General features: G+C 41.2%; 1 protein-coding gene across 1 annotated transcript in view; it reads left to right on the top strand.

Annotated features, from left to right (window-relative positions):
- The first annotated feature begins 441 nt into the window (after positions 1-441).
- The window catches only part of LOC101861418 (transmembrane protein 185A), a 25,311-nt gene continuing 7,313 nt past the window's right edge, over positions 442-18,439 (top strand). The window contains exons 1-6 of the mRNA XM_013089794.2: positions 442-631; positions 10,882-11,152; positions 12,088-12,264; positions 14,823-15,030; positions 16,667-16,750; positions 17,366-17,570. Coding sequence (XP_012945248.2) covers positions 11,115-11,152; positions 12,088-12,264; positions 14,823-15,030; positions 16,667-16,750; positions 17,366-17,570 — 712 coding nt within the window. The 5' untranslated portion in view covers positions 442-631; positions 10,882-11,114. The remainder of the gene's footprint in view (positions 632-10,881; positions 11,153-12,087; positions 12,265-14,822; positions 15,031-16,666; positions 16,751-17,365; positions 17,571-18,439) is intronic.

Genomic DNA, 18,439 nt, shown 5'->3' with positions numbered 1-18,439 from the left:
TTGTTTTTTTTCAGTGTGTAATCGTAATGCTTTTTTTTGTAGTGTTTTGGTTTTGTGGGTTACCAATCACGTTTGAGTAGGACTGATACTGATATGAGTAAACAGGCATATGATGTATTATTATTTTGTCCCAATTAAAAACAACAATAGATTTTAAAAAACAACAACAAAAAAACAATAAGATGTTCAAGACGTTTCCTGTATAGTAAAGGTCAAGGGCTGAAACTATTAGATCTATAGTTAGTCTGGACAAAAAGCTTGTTGTAGTATGAACGAGTTTCACGAATTGAATTTGAATGGAACCACAGAATTCTACGACTTAGTGTAGAATTCTGTGAATGGAACATCTCGTAGATGTGCTAATTTGTCGTGCAAATAGCTAGGCTGCTATCCCAGACGAGTAACTTTTAAATAAATGAGTTCAGTTGACTGCTTCCGGCCAAACATTTCTCTGTGAAAGCAGTGATCCAAGATTTGTAATTTTGTAAACAAGAAGTGCATCGTGCCGTGGCGTGGGTCTGCTGGTCCACAACGACGTTCCAGTTTCTTCCATTGTTACCTGAACGAAGTGAACTCATAGGGTGGGTGAACGAAAATGCTCACAATTCCAACACTATTGAAGGCTACGATAGTAAGTCTCTCGAAACAATCAGTTCAATACAATCAATAATACAGAACCAGTCTTGAGTCTTGACAAGCAATGACTCTTGATGAATCGCGTTACTGTTCACTTTCCTTCATATTCGATCCTGTCTCCTGTGTCTGTGTCTGTTCTGTGGTACTGTGGTGTAATGCACCGGATCTAGGCTCTCTACTCTGCCTCTAAACTAAAGATATTAAGATAGGGAGTGTATACAGACCCGGTAACCGGGAACAAAGTCACAAAGTATACAGACCCGGTAGGGGAACTCTTTTGTCTTTTGTGATTTCGGAAAGTTTCAGCGCCCTCTTGGCCTTGGCTCAGGTCAGGGTAGACCACAGAATTCTACACTAAGGTAGACCTAGGTTCTTCTAGATCTATTCTATGGCCTAGAATCTAGGTCTAGATCTAGACAGACAGACTGACAGACATAAAAAAATCGAAGTGACTATTTCTCCGAACGTTCGGAGAAATAGTGCCGATCTTTATTTCTCCGAACGGTTTTCGGCTTCCGGTCTCGTGATTTTTTGCCTATTTATTGCGAGAGTTCGGCGCCAAGTTTCATTCTGCCTCTGGTCTGGGAAGGAACACGTACCGCATGGCAAGCCCGCCTACAGACAACCTTCAGTAACACCCACCACCATCATATTCATGCACATGTACACACACTAACTAAACATAACTAGTGGGCAACTTTTGAACGTATGACGAGCTGAACTGTGGATGGAGAGACAGTGTGAGTGAAAGAGCGGGTGAAAGGAAGAATGTGCGAGTGTATCCACAGGCGACAGCAACTACAAGACGACGACACTGACCACCCCTGGCCTGGTCCACAGCTCACGAACAAAAGGAATGCAGCTCAGGCGGTGTTTTGCCTATATTATTGTCCATGGTTCGCAGGGAACAAGTGAGATTTTCTTTGTGTGTGCCTGGAGGGATGGGGTGGGGTATGAAAGTCATGCGGACGGGGATGAGCCGCGGGAGAGAACACGGAAATTGAATGAAAGAGTGAAACTGAAAGAGACGAATGACTCATGAGTCCTGGAGTGAATGGATCCTGTGTTTCTATTTTTGTATACTTTGAACTGTTACTGAATAAAGGCTGAAATAAAGCCCGAAAAACAAACAAACACTCCTCACTCTCCACTTACTACCACACACAGACACACTCAAACACTCACACATACACACACACACACACACACACACACACACACACACACACACACACACACACACAGGAGCAAATTTTTGGGTCTATATCTATTTCAATTTTCAACAGCTAGTCTAGATGAGATTTTTAGATGAGTGTAAAAACGTGAAAAAAAAAGGTTTCACAACAGAAAGAAATCAAAATTAGAACAGCCCATAAACAACAACAAACATTAACAAATAAGGGCGTGTGTCCACCTGTCCGAAGAAGATTGGCAGTTTTAACCCTAAATGTGCGTAATTTTAAAAAAAGTACAGGATATTACATGTAAATTATGGAATCACACACATTAAGGGGCTTGCCAGTGTCAGTAGGACCTACATTGGTCGCAGCAGTGACAAACGCAGATGCCAGTTCTATGTGTCGTTATCAATAACCCTCCGTAGATCTAGATCTAGACAGCACACGAGTGAACACAACACATTACGTTTAAAAGCAGCACCTTTCATAGGCAACACGTCATATCTATAGCGAAAAACTGTTTGGAATTGTAGCATTTCTTTATATAAATATTTACGGCGGACATTTTTTGGACCGATTGAACCATATTGTATACGAACAATCTTTGGTAGGCCCATACTATAATTATATAGATCTATATAATATCCGAAATTTGGGGGAAAGGATGATATTTCAGAGTGTTCGGAGAAATAGTGCCCAGCTTTATTTTCCTGAACGTTCGGAGAAATAGTGCCCAGCTTTATTTTCCCGAACGTTCGGAGAAATAGTGCCGGCCTAAAAAAATAAAGGGAGTGTATACAGACCCGGTAACCGGGAACAAAGTCACAAAGTATACACACCCGGTAGGGGAACTCTTTTGGGATTTCGGAGAGTTTCAGCGCCCTCTTGGCTCAGGGTAGACCTAGGTTCTTCTAGATCTATGGTCTAGGTCTAGACAGACAGACATAAATCTTTCATCTAGTTTCGCGGCTAACCTAGATCTAGATCTAAATGAAGATTGCGGATGTCGTTTCGATGAACGATTGTTTTTCCTTTGTTTTGGAATTGGAGGAATCACAATCCGAAGAAAAGAACTAGTTACAATGTCATAATTTCAATCGAGCAGCCTCTCTCTCTCTCTCTCTCTCACACACACACACACACACACACACACACACACACAAAAGATTTCTACCGGGTCCACAGAATTCTACACTTCTAAGTGTAGAATTCTGTGACCGGGTCTGAGGTCTGAAACTTCCCGAAATCACAAAAGAGTTCCCCTACCGGGTCTGTATACTTCGTGACTTTGTTGTTCCCGGTTACCGGGTCTACACTTCGAAAAATAAATCATTGATCTTGTTTCGAGGCTAGCCTAGATCTAGATTTTCTAGATCTAGAATCTAGATCTATATATATAATCTAGATCTAAATGAAGATTGCGGATGTCTTATCGATGAACGATCGTTTTTCCTCCGTTTTGGAGTTGGAGGAATCACAATTTGAATCGAAAGTGGCTATTCTCACCCGCCCGGAAGTTCTCGCAAGATCAACTCCTCCCCTATTCTTTCTCTCTCTGTCTCTTTCTGAATACTCTGTCTATCGGTGTGGACGATCAAATTGACCAAAACAAAGTTAAAAAATGATGTTAAAACACAAAAGTAAATTAATTTGGTTGTCTACAAAGATGCTACAGCTATTTAACTTTTCGAATCGAGCCGAACTACGCGGGTCGCCATTTTGTTTTGCCCGGAAATTCTCGCGCTACTCCTCTCTCTCTTTCTCTCTCTCTCTCCACTGCCCACAGACAAAATTGTACGCTTTTAGTAGGCTACAGTTGTAATGGAACGTTTGTTCACGGCACAGAATTCTACAATTTTTCCTCACAGTGTAGAATTCTATGGTTTAGGGTGAACGCAAAATTTGGTGAACGCGCACCGGGTGAGAATAGCCACAAGACTCGCCTGCACTATTCTCACTCCGGGTGAGAATAGAGGTGGCCATTTGAATCATAAATTTCAATCGAGCAGTCCCCTCTCTATTTCTCTGCCCACCCCCCACCCCCTCTCTCTCTCTCTCTCTCTCTCTCTCTCTCTCTCTCTCTCTCTCTCTCTCTCTCTCTCTCTCTCTCTCTCTCTCTCCTCTGTCTCTGTGTATCGCTCGCATACTCTTTTTCTTTGTTTGTCTCTGTCTTTCTTTCTTCCCACCTATTTCACACTCTATCTTTCTCTCGTTCCCTCCTGCTAACTAGGGTATGTTATAAGGCCGTTGTTATTCGGACTCGAGTCCGAATATGAAAAAATGTTATTCGGACTCGGGTCCGGAAAAAAGGAAGTGTCTTCGTTCTATAGATCTAACGTTCAGGGCTTCCCATTTTCCGCCATTTTTTAGTTTCCCCCACACCTTTTCTGCCGATCCGATGCCCGCCACCTCATTGATACGCCCCCCCCCACACCCCCCATGTTTTCCACTTTCTTTGTTGTAGAAAAAGGTAAAATTGAAGATTAGCAAACCACTTGGCACCTGCATTATTATGAGCTGTGTGAAAAAAAAAAGACTGATTCGTTCAAATACACAAGCCTGTGTCATCTCGATTGTTTACCAAGAAAAAGTTGTTTGCTGTGTAGAGCTGAGCATACGGCTACTTTTGATTCCATAGACCAGTGCACAATTTATTGCGTAGATCTACGTCAAGACTAGCTTATTATTGTAATAATGATCAGTTGCCGGGGGAAAAAAGACTGACGGGTATGCGACGTTCAACGCCCGATAGTGCCCCCCCCCCCTCCACGACACGCACACAGCCACACGTGTGCAGGCCGCCCATCCGACCCCGACACACGCTAACGAGCCATCTTTAATTGCTTCTGATGACCTCTTGACAAATACACATTTATTAAAAGCGCTATTACTTTTCAGGCCGGCCTCAAATTCATCATAAGATAAAAAAACTCGGCTCCTGCTCAAAACACCATTTTGCCCGAAGCGATCCCGGTCTCTACCCAGCCTGAGGCGAGTCATGAGTGAGGCAGGACAGGAAGCCGGAGTCACGAGTCACAGGAAGTCGGAAGTCGGAAGTGATGTCATGCTGGTCAAGAATCAGAGTCCGAATAACATTTTTTCATATTCGGACTCGAGTCCGAATAGTCACTTCGATGTTATAATATACATTTTGCTAGCACTTCTCTCCTCTCTCTCTCTTGCTCACACACACACACACACACACACTCCCAAACACACACTACCGGGTCTGGGCACTGAAACTTTCTGAAATCACAAAAGAGTTCCCCTACCGGGTCTGTATACTTCGTGACTTTGTTCCCGGGTCTGTATACACTTCGATTAAGATAATATTAGGAAGGAAAAGTCAGTTTAAAGACTACTCTACTTTAGATTTTTTAGGGAGGACTTCCGTAACGAGCGACCACTATGACATGAGACAGAGCAGAATTGAGGGGTAGGGGTAGGGTTAAGGTTAGGGTTAGGTCTAGGCCTCTTCTTTATTGGGTTTGATGGGGTGGTCGCTCGTTACGGAAGTCCTTCCATTTTTTAAGTCCATACAGTTATTTATATAGATTCTAGATCTAGATCTATGCGATTAAACGCAAACTATTTTTAGGTACGGAGCCCATCTTGTTTGACGTCAGACAAGGATTTCCCTCCGATCACGTGACTACATATATAAGTATAGCCAACCGCATGGCACCAGATGGAAGTGTACGAAAATTGCCGTAAAGACGCTGGAGGATAAGGTCTAGATCTATCTAGATCTATCTAGATCTAGATATAGATCTCCCCCCCCCCCCTCCTCTCCTGCATTCTTCATCACCTAAACATTAAAAAACAAACAAACTTCAAAGCAGCTCTACAAATTATAATTTATGGGGCTGTTGGTCAGTCGGGAGGAGGAAAAGAAGAAAAAAAAAAGTCCGGGACTCCTAAAAATTTAATCTTGCATGACTTCAGACGTGCTGTCTATTCGGCCATCAGAACTTCCGAGAGCGTGGTGTAGATTAAGCGTTATAACATACACACTTCCATCTTTGGTGCCATGCGGTTGGCTATACTTAGATTGTAGTCACGTGATTGGAGGGGTATCCTGGTGTGACGTCAAACAAGATGGGCGCCGTACCTAAAAATAGTTTGCGTCTTTCTACGTTTAATCGCATGTGTTATATTTATCAATCGGGAAAATCCATCTCATGCTCAGGACTAGGGTGTTTTGCACTTCGAAGTGTACTTACTGTAGGCTACAGACCCGGTAACCGGGAACAAAGTCGCGAAGTATACAGACCCGGTAAGGGAAATCTTTTGTGATTTCGGAAAGTTTCAGTGCCCAGTCCCGGTAGAGTGTGTGAGAGAGAGAGAAGAAAGGGAAGTGCTTGCTATATCACATGCCACTGTTGACAGGAGGGAACGAGAGAAAGTTCTGAAAGATAGAGTGGGAAAGTAGGTGGGGAAGAAAGAAAGACAGAGACAAACAAAGAGCAAGAGAAGGCGAGCGATACACAGAGGGGAGAGAGAGACTGAGAAATGGCTACCATTATTCTCACCCCGGGTGAGACATTATTCTCACCCCGTGTGAGAATAACCTAGATGTCTTGCTACTCCCCCCCCCCAGTGAGAATAGCTCCCACCCCGGTGTGGGCATGAGGCGAAGACTCCACCCTGACATCTCGCAGGTCGATAAAATCACGGCCCTTGGTGGCTTACTGCTTGTGGTTGGGAACGAATAATAATGTAAAAAAACATTTTTCGCCTCTCCAGTAAAAAAAAAGAGGCTCACTACCGACGCTTCTGAGCGGGATGTGGGACAGGACGCCGGCCGGACTATTCATTGTTTACACACTGACTTAACGATGGCAGGCTTCTCACTCTCTGCCTGCACTCAATAAATTATTTATGGTTCAAGGAACAGAGAGATATAATATGTATGAACGTAATGAGAAACAAGCACGAGACCAAGAAAATGCTCTTGCACGACGGTAGAAGGGCGAGGGCGTTAAATCGCATCTTTTAATAATCAAGCAATCCAAGCTCTTTCCTTCACTTTCTTTTTTTTTTTTCTTTTATTCTTCTTACGTCTTCTGTCCCCTTCTTCTTAAACATTTGGAGTGTGGAGCTAAAAAAGAGCCAGAGAGCCAAATGAAATTTTCCGGACCAGATGCGATCCAAAAGAGCCAAATTTCTGGGATTTGGCTCTGAAAATCTGACAACCGTGACTGTGACTAGACTCGGACACCAACACGACCCTGCGGAGCATCAGCCCCGGTAACCTCAGCCCTGATCCCTCTTGGGTCATTTCCGGTAAAACAAGGGAGGGGGTGAGTTCTAGTGAGACATTGGTTATTCTCACCCGGAGTGAGAATAACCACTTCCCAGAGAAATAGAGTATAATAGAGAGGGTGACTGCTCGATTGAAATTATGACATACATTGTTCTTTTCTTCAAATTGTCTATTGGTTCCCCCAAGTTTAATACGGAAGAAAGACGATCGTTCATCGGATAGACATCCGCAATCCTCATTTAGATCTATGCCTCGAAACTAGACCTAGGTCAAGGCCATGGACCAAGAAGAACCTACGTCTTCCCCATAGAGTTATCTCCTTTTAAAACCTAATAGTTAGTGTAAATCTATGGTCCTCCCTGAGCCAAGAGGGCGCTGAAACTTTCCGAAATCACAAAAGATTTCCCTTACCGGGTCTGTATACTTCGTGACTATGTTCCCGGTTACCGGGTATGTATACACTCCCTTTGCACTTTTCTAGCGTTCACTTTTTTGTGGCTGCAATTATCCATTTGGACCCCCCGGGTGCCAATAAATCTGGTATTATTCGGACACACACCCCCCCCCTGGGTGCCAATAATATGGATCTCCTGGGTATTAATATGGGCTGCATCTATTTATTTATGGCCGGGTCTATTTCTCTGAACCCTCGGGAAAATAAACTTGAACTCTATTTCTCCTAACGGTTTCCATTCTCGAGATTTGTTGATAATTTGTGAATGGCATGGCCCACACGTGAGTGAGTGAATGAATGAGCGAGTGAGTGTGTATAGTGTGTGTGTATGTGTAAGGTGTGGACTGAGCATGGGGGCGGGGCGAGTGGGGAGAGCGTGGAGGGATTTTTTTTTTAATACCATTTTGCTTTGGGGTGACTAAATCATTCAAATTTTCGCAATACCTTTTGAAGGCATTACTGAAGTATTGTCCGGGAACGTTGCCCCAATGACGACTGAAGTAGTCTTCTATCTGAATATTCAGACATTTAAAAATCTCTAGCTCTAGAAATTGAATTCGATGCAAAAAATGCTTCTTCCCAGTCCTTACCGAATGGCAGAATGAAAGATGACGGCTAAATCTTGCAAATAACCCCAAAATCTCGAGAACAGAAACCGTTTAGAGAAATAGAGATCAGGTTTATTCTAGTGTTTGGAGAAATAGTCCCTTAGTTTGTTTATTCTCACCGGTGGTGAAGAGGCATTATAAAACTTGATGGCGAGTTGGCTTTAGTCTAAACTTTAGATAAAGTGTTTTTGAAAAACGCAGTGACTACGTTCTTGGCACCGTGAACGTAGATCTAGATCTAGTTAGTAGGCTACGCTCACGGCACCCTGAATGTAGTTTGCCGGCTATGACTTGCCACGTAAATGGAGTCAAATTTGTGTTCAGCAGACAAAACACAAAGTACACACCCAGAACCTGGACTTAACTCCTGTTCTGCCTCACAGTGCCGAGATGTGAGTCTTATCACTGAGCTCCTCAGTGAACAGATCGTGTGAGTACCGGCGTTTGTTGGGGTAGCCAAAGTTCATTCAAAGTCAGAGCGTTGCGAAGTATAGGACTACGGAATGAGGGAGGGGATTATTGATATTTTTTTTAGATACACTCGAGGAGGGGGGGAGGGGGGGGGGTGCTGAAGGCAACACCAGAGGACTAAAACTGGTGGGTGCCACAAAGGTACACAAACCCAAGAAGACTGACGCAGTATACATGTCAGCTGTGGAAATACGGCAAGCTGAGATGCAGGGCCAAACCGATTCTGGACCCAATTGAAAGCGAGGATGTGGAAATATATGCTTATTGGGGTGCATAGATTTATTAGATTCCGACCCCAGAGGATTTTAATTGCAGTGAAGGGTGGGGCTAAGGGCGGAAGCAAAAGAGATGTTCAATCGTTGTTGTTTTTAATAGGTCGAACAGTGGTCTTATGAAATACAAGCATTGGTGGCAATGGAATAAGTGGAACTGATGCATGATGCCATTATCAGAGAGGCAAGGATAGCACTTCAGAGATGTCAGATTTTGACCACTGCTTGCTGATCGGGGGAGCAACCTCTTATTGTCCCACTGGCTGAGCTTCTGGAGCCCCTTCCCTCTCCCCCTAAATTCCCCTGTCTAAGACGTTATTTTTTTCTGGCTCCCTTCCGATTCCATCCTAGACAGGTTCGACTGTATTTGATGTTGCTTTTTATTTTGTTTGAAGTGTACAAAGTACTTCCTTTTTCAGTGTTATTTGAATTTAAACGCCAATAACTTTGTAAAGTCACCATCAGTTTCAATTTTTTGGTAAAAATCTGGTAGGGATAGGCGTACTGTACAAATTGTTCAAATTTCAACTTTGTGCCGTTTTTCTGTGATTTTTAATTAATTTTTTAAAAACTACGTAAACGTTCCCCAAGACGTGTTTCTATCGAATCGGATTCCTTTTTTCTGTGTTATTTGAAGTTAAACGCCAATAACTTTGTAAATTAAATTCACTATCAGTTTCAATTCTTTTTTCAAAATCTAGTAGGGATAGGTATACTGTACCAGTGATGCAAGTTACAACTTTGTGTTGTTTTTCTGTGATTTTTTCTTCTTTAAAATGATATAGGCGTCTTTTGTTCAGTGTTTGTTATGTGTTTTGTTTCAATTATATAGTGTGTTTACCAATTGTGACAGTAGGCTTAACTAGTTATCCCCACGGGGCTGTGCCACTGACTGAAGTGTCAAAAGGCCATTCCCAAAGGGGGAATATTTCTCGTTCATGCACAGTAGAATTGTATATGGGCTGATTCATGTCACGCTCATAACTGTGCCTGATCTACAACAGGGAACTGCTGCTTTTTCTTTCCTAATCCTTACTATTGTCATTTTTCCTCTACTTCTTTTGTATGTTGTCTCTCTCTTGTGACCTGCTATTTCCGGGGTGCCTTGATAGTCGAAGCAGACTCTGTGCTGTTGAAACTAGAGAGGTGAGCAGAGTAAGTCTGATTCCCTGTAAAGATTTTTTTGTTGACGCCCACCCCTTGGCGCTCATATGACCTTATGCAGTTGCGAGTGCCTTAAAACCCTGTACTAAAACTAAAACTTAAATGCACTTATAAGTACTGACATCCTGACTGGTGATACCCACGATCCTAGAGTGATACATTTTTATCAAGAGTCGTCGCATGTGAAAGCTGTACTTGGGGAGCTGAGTACATATCTCGAAAAGTTGTGAATCTCCACTCAAGACTTAATATCTTTGTTTAGGCAACGGTTTTCAAATGCAGCCAAATGAGTTTAAAACTTTACTCAGTTTCTGACCCAATATCTTAGAATTGTCAAAATCGACCTCGACTATCAAGTTCAAATTTATTGAAATAAATCATGACCCTTTATCAATGTTTAAACATGTATCTATTTTTCTTTCGTCATCATCTCGTATTTCTTTATCTTAATTAGATGCGTGATTGCTCTAAGAAATGTGTTAGATGATGCTTATTCAAAGTATACAGTTTTTTGCACAGTTGGTATTGTATTTTGGACTTAGTCACAGGTTAAACAAAGCTGAAAACTGCTGCAATAACATTTTCATAGCGAATCTGTCAGTCAGGTAAAATTCCCAGTGTTGACCTCTTGACCTGTTGGTAATTGCTGGTTCGAGTTACACAGAGCGTCGGGGCGCTGCGGGGTGCCGGTAAAACTAAAGTACTGCTCATGAACAGCCGTGTTGCATCTTTATACTATACCATACAGCCGTGTTGCACCTTTATACTATACCATGACTGGTTGTGTCATCTTCATTTGGACTAATTATTATTTATTTGTTTTTCCTGGCAGGTAGTTGGGCCACTCATGGTACTCAAGTCACAAGCCTTGTTGATGATTTCATTGTGGCTGTGAATATTGTGCTGTCTGACATTCACCTAGTGCCACAGAATATTGGTTGTGAGCATGATTCCTGCAAAGACTGACTTACTTAGGACTTGAGTTCTGATGTGGTGATGCAAAGTTCTTCTGCCTGGAAGGAATAGGCCTACAAGTGCCAGTGTTTGCCTATTACCTACTTGGATATGAATCTGAAAAATCTTTTTCAAGACTTTAATCCCAGGTATGATAGATTTATGAAACATATTTGTACTTTTTTGTAAGGGACTGTGCCATAAATACAAATGAGGGTCTTATAATTCAGAACTGCCTGGAACAATGCATGCGCATTGGTTGATAATGGCCGATATTTCGTACTCTTTTGATAAATAACACTTAGTATCGATGGATACAGAGTACTCGGCTGTGAAAGCAATGGAAATAAAAAAATATGTCACATTATTATAATACACTTGATTAATGATATCCTTAGACTGGGCACCACTGTCATGGCAGTGGCTCTTTACTCTCTACAAAAACCTCCCTGCTCTGGTGCATACATTGGGCGCTCATATGAAGACAAAAAAACAAACTCACTGTAGTTAAATACACACTCAACCTTTCCCTCTCTACTCTTCATTTGGTTCCAAATAGAGTCAAATGATGTGCTCGGGAAAAGCATCAAATGTGCCCAACTTAGATTTATTCAACAAGTATACTCTATAATGAAAAGGGGCCTGGGTTCTAGATTCTATAACTTTCAGCATATTTCTTTCGGTAGCATTACATCACTGAAAGATAAAGACATACATTATGATACATGTGACGAGGGTGGTTACAAGTCGCCATCACACTTTTTTCTGTTCTGCACTAGAAGTCTTACTGCTCTACACATTCCTTACCGTGACTCTGATAATTAATGGTAATGGCTTTCCTGTTGTTTGCTTCCCATTTGACAGCATGGTGATCTCAAGTCCAACAGTCGTAAATATATATATGTATCAGGGATCACAGTTTTCCGCGGTTGCGAGTACTTCCCAAAATCCACTCTGGCCGTCGTTCTGTCCCAGCCTTAAGTCAGGCCGTCAAAGTTCAGGGGTTAGCGAAAAATCCCACTGTGATCCCTGATGTATCTAACAATCCTGACAACCTTTGTATGTTTTACATGGCTGTCCCCAGTAAGTTTGTGGTGTTCAGCTGTCTGCTGGTGTTTACGTTGCTGCTGTCGCTGCGGATAGATGGTAGTGTGGACTGGAGCTATTGGCTTGTCTTCCTCCCGATCTGGCTATGGAAGTTGTTAGTGCTGGTGGGAGCGGCTGTGGGTACCTCTGTATGGCTGCGCAACCCACAATACAGGTGAGTGAAGGTGTGGTATGGAGTGGAGCATAAGGTCTGGGGTGTGAGGAAGAAAGTGAATAGAATTACAAATAAAGTGTGTTCATGTGGTGTGTATACATTATTATTGATATACATTTGGTCATTTTATGTGCCCCTGTGCCTGAGTTCTGTTTGTATTTTATGCCATCGTAGGATATCAATATATCAATATGTCTTTAAAAGCACATTGAGCATTATAAAGTATAGGAATGTGCTGCGCAAATGCTTTGTATATTATTATTTTTTATTATAAAGAATAAAGCATTGAAAGAGACAGAGTGTAAATAAGTTTATGTTTCATCCTTCTTCTTACTTGCTGTCTTTTTTCCAGCATAAACCTGTTTAATGTGTAGTCTTGCCCTCCTTTAACCGGCTCTAGTTTGAGGCTTCAGTCAGTGGTATCTGCCTTAGGTAATGTTCTTGAGAAGTAGGAAAAAGCTGATTGTTATAATACATGGGTCTTAATAGTCCGCTATTTAGCGGATTTCCGCTACAGCCATTTCCTCCGCTAAACTCCGCTTCCGCGACAGCGGACCAATCAGAAAGAGACTTGTTGGGAGCAGGGTGGTTGCCAGGTCCCGGGAATTTAAAAAAAATCGCCGAGCCCCGGGCCCGGGAAAATACATAAAAGATCTCATTTGAAAACCAAATTCAATAACGTCTTTAAGTTCATTTCTACCGGTCGCGATTGTGATATTAATTCGGCTCAGAGAATACGTTTTGCGCGAACTTGTGGTTTTGGCGGCAAGTGGAATTGTGTCACCTAGGTTCGACTGGAAAATCAAGATCTACTTTCGCTTTCGTTACCACCCAGAAATTTGTCAGTAATTGTCTGATATTAACGCAACAATTATTGTAGCATGCAGGTTCGGCATTACAAACGTGGTGTCGCCATGAAAATAAATCAATATTTGTCACTGTGCCGTCACTTATGGGGGCAACAAAAAGAAAAAAAAAAAAGTTAATAATACAAGCGTCTTGTCGGGTTCGCCATTGTGACTGGTCAATGAACCTGCGCGCGTTCTGAGTAATCTGAGCGCTTCGAAGTACAGGACTCAGGAATGGGGGGAGATTATTGATTTTTTTTTAAAGACGCACTCGAGGATAGGGGGAGGGCTGGACGCAACACCAGAAGACAAAAAATCTGAAACTGGAAGCAAATATGTTTTATGTTTAGAATTTTGATTACTACTACAGCTCTCTGCAAAGTAAAGTGTGCGTTGGTGCAGGCCTTGTGTGAAAACGGGAACCGTCATAACTTGTAAGCGTGTTGTGGAACTTAGGGGCCTAAGTGTTCGCGTTTTATTGGATTGGTGACAGTAAATTAGATCTCTATATTTTAGCTTTCTGTTCAAGATTCGCAGATTTTCAGTTTCACTGCATCTTGCCCTCTCACAGTTCTTACACCTCTCACACTGAAAAGGTCTACTTGGGCTATACTACTGTACTTTGAGCATTAATTTTTGTCTTTCACGTTTAATATATAGGCCTATGATATGAATCATTACCGTCGATATTCTGGTTCTAGGCTCAAAACAAGATTCATTTTATAAAGTTTATATATACAGGCGAATATGATGAAGGGAAAAATTAATAAGTCGCACAAGACCCCAGGCGCCACCACTTTCTGTACGTAATCAAGATTGTAAATATTTTGTATGTGACTCTTACTTGAAATTATCTCCCAACCCCTCAAATTGGTGTGAAATAACCTTGCTTTGATAAATTAATGGTTTTTATTTCTGCATTCTAGGGTTCAACAGTATAATGATAATGGGTGTTTCGCCAAAATGGGCTTCTGTGGCGATCGCCCGGAAAGTTCCTCCTTTTTTAGAATTCTGAGTTGAGACCCATGATAATTTCAGGCCGACAGAGTCTTTACTTATAATTAAAGTTAGCTTTCCATGATACAATCAAAATATAGTTACACCCTGATAACACAAACTTCATGAGATCTGAGAATTTCTTGCAGGCAAAACGTAGAAAAGTCGCCTTGTTCAACAGGTGGCCATCTTATAGAGTGTCATTATAATGTAAAAAATATGCAAGGGAGGAAATGGAAGTGGCCGTTTCTACAGGTATAATTGTCTTATATGGGTGGCCGTTAGATCAGGGTCAAGTGTAATTTCATTGTTTTCTTCTGGTACACACCTCTCTCTCCCAGGGCGGAAGGTCTCATACAGGTGGCCATTAGAGCAGGGTCAAGGGGGTGTAATTTGGTTGCTTTTAAGCACAAGGGGGCTATCCCGAAAAATGCCGTTTTGAGAAAATGGAAGGTAAAATGTTTTTTTGACCCACGTTTTTTTTTTCTTAAAGATGAGAATATTCTCTATAACCAAACAAATGTACACACTAATGAAAACAAACTTCTCCGGCTCCTATAGGTAGGGCAATGCCCACTTGGGGGATTGGTCAAAATTTTGGGAAATACCTGAAATCTGGGTTAGTCCTCTTGCCCTTAAAAATGTCCATTTCATCATTTTCTTCTGATACACATCTCTCTCTCTCTCTCTCTCTCTCTCTCTCTCTCTCCACAGGTTGGAGGCAGGCAGCAGCAGCCAGTACAAAGGCATGATCCTGTCATGCGCCGAACACCTGGGTTTGGTCATGTTTGAGGTTTTGGCCGTTGTCAACCTCCAGTGGGCAAGTGTGGGCTGGCTACTCGTCTTCATCCCGCTCTTCGTCCTCTCGTTCTTCTGCATTGGCGCCTGCATCTGGAGGGTCAAGAATGACCGCTCCTGTGAGGTGCGTGATGTCACTGGTTATCATTTCTATCGTTGGTGATTCTAATCTGTTTTAGCACGTGGTTAGAAAATGCCGTTGGTAGCACTCACTTATAGGGCTCTTCCACAGTAACTTGCGGGACATTTGGACTATACTTTCTTACAATGATTACACTGTATTTCAACTTTAAATGATCAGAACATTTGAAAGACACATTAAGATTCATATTAAATGAATGCCTTCATTTGGAGTAAAAAGTACTTTTTTCAAATTTTGTGACATGTTTTGTCTCGACAACTGATGGGATAGTATTTTTCTCTCTTTTCTGTCCCATCAGTTACCGAAACTAAGCAGGTCGCGGAATTTACATATGATAAAGTACTTTTTTTTCGCTTAATTGTTCCTGTCTCTGGGTACCAACTGTTGTCGGGTAGTAGTTACACGCTTCGCTGTTGTATGCAAGAGACCCGAATTCGATTCTTAAGTGGGGAGAAAGTTTTTGTCTAGTATCTCAGTCTTTCTGCTGGGATGTTGTACTCCTCCCAGCTGAGTTTGGCCCTGACAAGAATGGTGAGAAGCCCACCTCCAAAATGATCTAAATTATATCGATGAGGGCATAGAAAACACCAACATTTAAAAAAATAGGGAAAAAATTGTCTCTGTGTCTTAATCTTTACCTATCTTAAATAACTTGTTATTATGTTAATGTTATCTCCTTATTCCAACAAGCATCTGGTTTGGCTTGTTCTTACATGTCACACTACTCTTTGTTCAAATTTGGTTTACACTATCATGATTCCCTGAGATATTCTCTGAGATATTTATTGTATACAAAGGAAATCATTATCAGTGTACTTCTATGTCCTATAAAGATGGCCTTTTTTTTTTTTTACGATCTTAACCTGATGGTTACAGAGCATGTTGAAATAAAGAGAGTAGACAGGGTTGTCTTCAACTGTAAATGATAGCTATAACTTTTGCTGATTTCTTATTTCACGTAACATCACTTTAAAGTAGAACATTTTTCAAATGAACCACCACTTCCAAAAAATAACTGCCAGTGCCTATGTTATATTTTAAAGGGGTCTTATCTACCCTTTATTCTGAAGATAATTGTTTCGGAGGGGGGTTCGTTCTTTGTCTCTCATCCCCTCCCCTTTACACAACCCTGGAAACTTCCTTTTCTCTGTTAAAATGCTGACACTAAATCCATGTGAATAAACAACCTGAATGATGCTTGTACAAGGGGGGTTCAAGAAGTCTTTGATCTAAATATGAAGGAATAAAGATTAAGCTTTGTAACATGGCACACATAAACTTGGACCTTTTCCTGAAAAATCTGTGATGGGGATTTCCTTTGAAAGTGTGAAAACTTGATATAATCGAGCAATATTCAACAGGCCCCCCACACCCCACAGCACAGCTTCAGCAAAGAAAAACAAACATTTTTGTGCTTGGTTTTATTTTAATACGCTAACTAGTGCCTTGTTATGGTAGGATTTTCTGGAAAATTAGCATGGTGTGTTCCAAAGAAATTGTTTAAATGCTGGCGAAATTTCATTACTCTGCTAGGATTCTTTCATACCCAGATCAAAGACTTATTGCACCCCCTTCGTATATTCTTTCATGTCTCTTCATGTATGGTTCTGTATTGCAGCTGGAGCTGTTCTGCTCAGTGAACATCCTGCAGTTCATCTTCCTGGCACTCAGACTAGACGACGTCATATCATGGAGTTGGGTGGTGAGTGCCTCTTCATACCCTTTGATTTTCTAATGTAGTTTTATTTACTTTTTTAATCACAGTTTCTTAATTTGTGGTTGCATGAGCTCAAAAAATATTTTGTTGAAATTCAAATTATTAATGTTTAAAAAAAAAAAAAGAAAAGATACATGATGTAGATACGATTGCTAAAGGAATTAACATTTTTATCTCTCTAGTGAAACATTTTGCTTTTTAGGCTTAATACGTTCGATCTGCTTGCTATTGATGTAGACCTAGTGCCCTCTTCATCTGTTTCCAGTTTGTTTGTTTTTTTGTCTGACACATTGTTTTGTGGGTGGTTGGGTGGGCGGGGGCGGAAGGGGTGCTCTGGTATGATTTGCTCCCTTCTTTCCCATCAAATATCTATCATCATTATCTTTCCTCCTTCTTTCCTTTGTATGTTACTTCTGTAACACCTCTGAACTCTGGCACTTATATTACCTAATTGTGTTGTAAATGCCATAAAACTCTTGCTAAAACTTAAGAAATTGCATGAATGGATACATCTAAAATTTCACAAATATTGGCTCCTCCAGCTTATTGTTAAGGCAGCATCAGGGTAACTCTTACTAAAACCCAACACCTGTTTTCCAGATTGTCTTCATTCCGGTGTGGATTGTGATGTGTGTGGCCATGATATTTGTCCTGTATTCTGTGGGTCTGGCCATCATCCTACTCCGTTCGCCAGACATTTTGAGTGAACAACGGCGAGAAAATGTCTCTACGGCCATTGGCTATGTGTTTTTTGTTGTACCCCTACTCGTATTTGAGGTAAGACGGATTTACATTTGTGAGTCGTGCTGACAAATTGAGTTACTTTTCGCAATCCACATATGGAAATATTGGCCAAAAATCGACACCAGGTTCAAATTTGTAGACCGTCTATTGATGCCATTTTCTTTAAGTAGAACATGTCTTTTATTATTTCATTCTTATGAATTGTAAAAACTACACCTAAAAGTGTGATGTATGTATTTCCATAGGGCTAAATTCCGAGAAGTAACTCATTTTGTCAGCAGGCTTGACATTTACTTTTTTTCTTGTTTATTTGTATATATAAATATGAATTGACATGACTGTGGAACCAGTAATTGTTGAAATAAAATTTTAAAGGAGCATAGGCACAGAGTTGTGGTCATATCATATTGGAAGAAAGTAAGGCAATACGCAGAAGTTGTGGAAATGTGTTTAAAGAATTTGTGCTTTTGCCGGTCTAATTAAAATTGCTGTTTTATGGTTAGAAAATGTGTGTCGAGAATTTAGAGCACACACAAAGAAAAATTTAGATGCTACCACATCTTCCCTAAAATCTGTCTACCAAAATACTAATTCTATAAGTTATCTTCACAGATCATATACAAATGTTTCATGGTGTATGATGTGTGTGGAAGAGAGGATGTGTGAGAGTGTTGTGTGTTTATAGGTGTGCACAAGTGTGTGTGCACGTGTGTGTGCGTGCATGTGTGTGTGTGTGTTTCGTGTAACACCAAACCATTGTGTGCCAGCTTCTGGACAATAAAGATTTGTCTTATCTTATCCTGTTTGACCAGGACTGCTTTCAGAGTAGTACATGTTGTAATTAGACAATAATATGTTCTGGCATCTGTGATCTAAGATATGTGCTCAATTCTCAAATATATAAAATTTGTTTTGTTGAGTGTCTCCGTC

The sequence above is a fragment of the Aplysia californica genome, unplaced genomic scaffold, assembly GCF_000002075.1.
Source record: "Aplysia californica isolate F4 #8 unplaced genomic scaffold, AplCal3.0 scaffold00026, whole genome shotgun sequence".
In the NCBI taxonomy this organism is placed as follows: Eukaryota; Metazoa; Mollusca; class Gastropoda; order Aplysiida; family Aplysiidae; genus Aplysia; species Aplysia californica.
The sequence above is the reverse complement of the archived record's forward strand: the minus strand, read 5'-3'. Positions and strand labels throughout refer to the sequence as shown.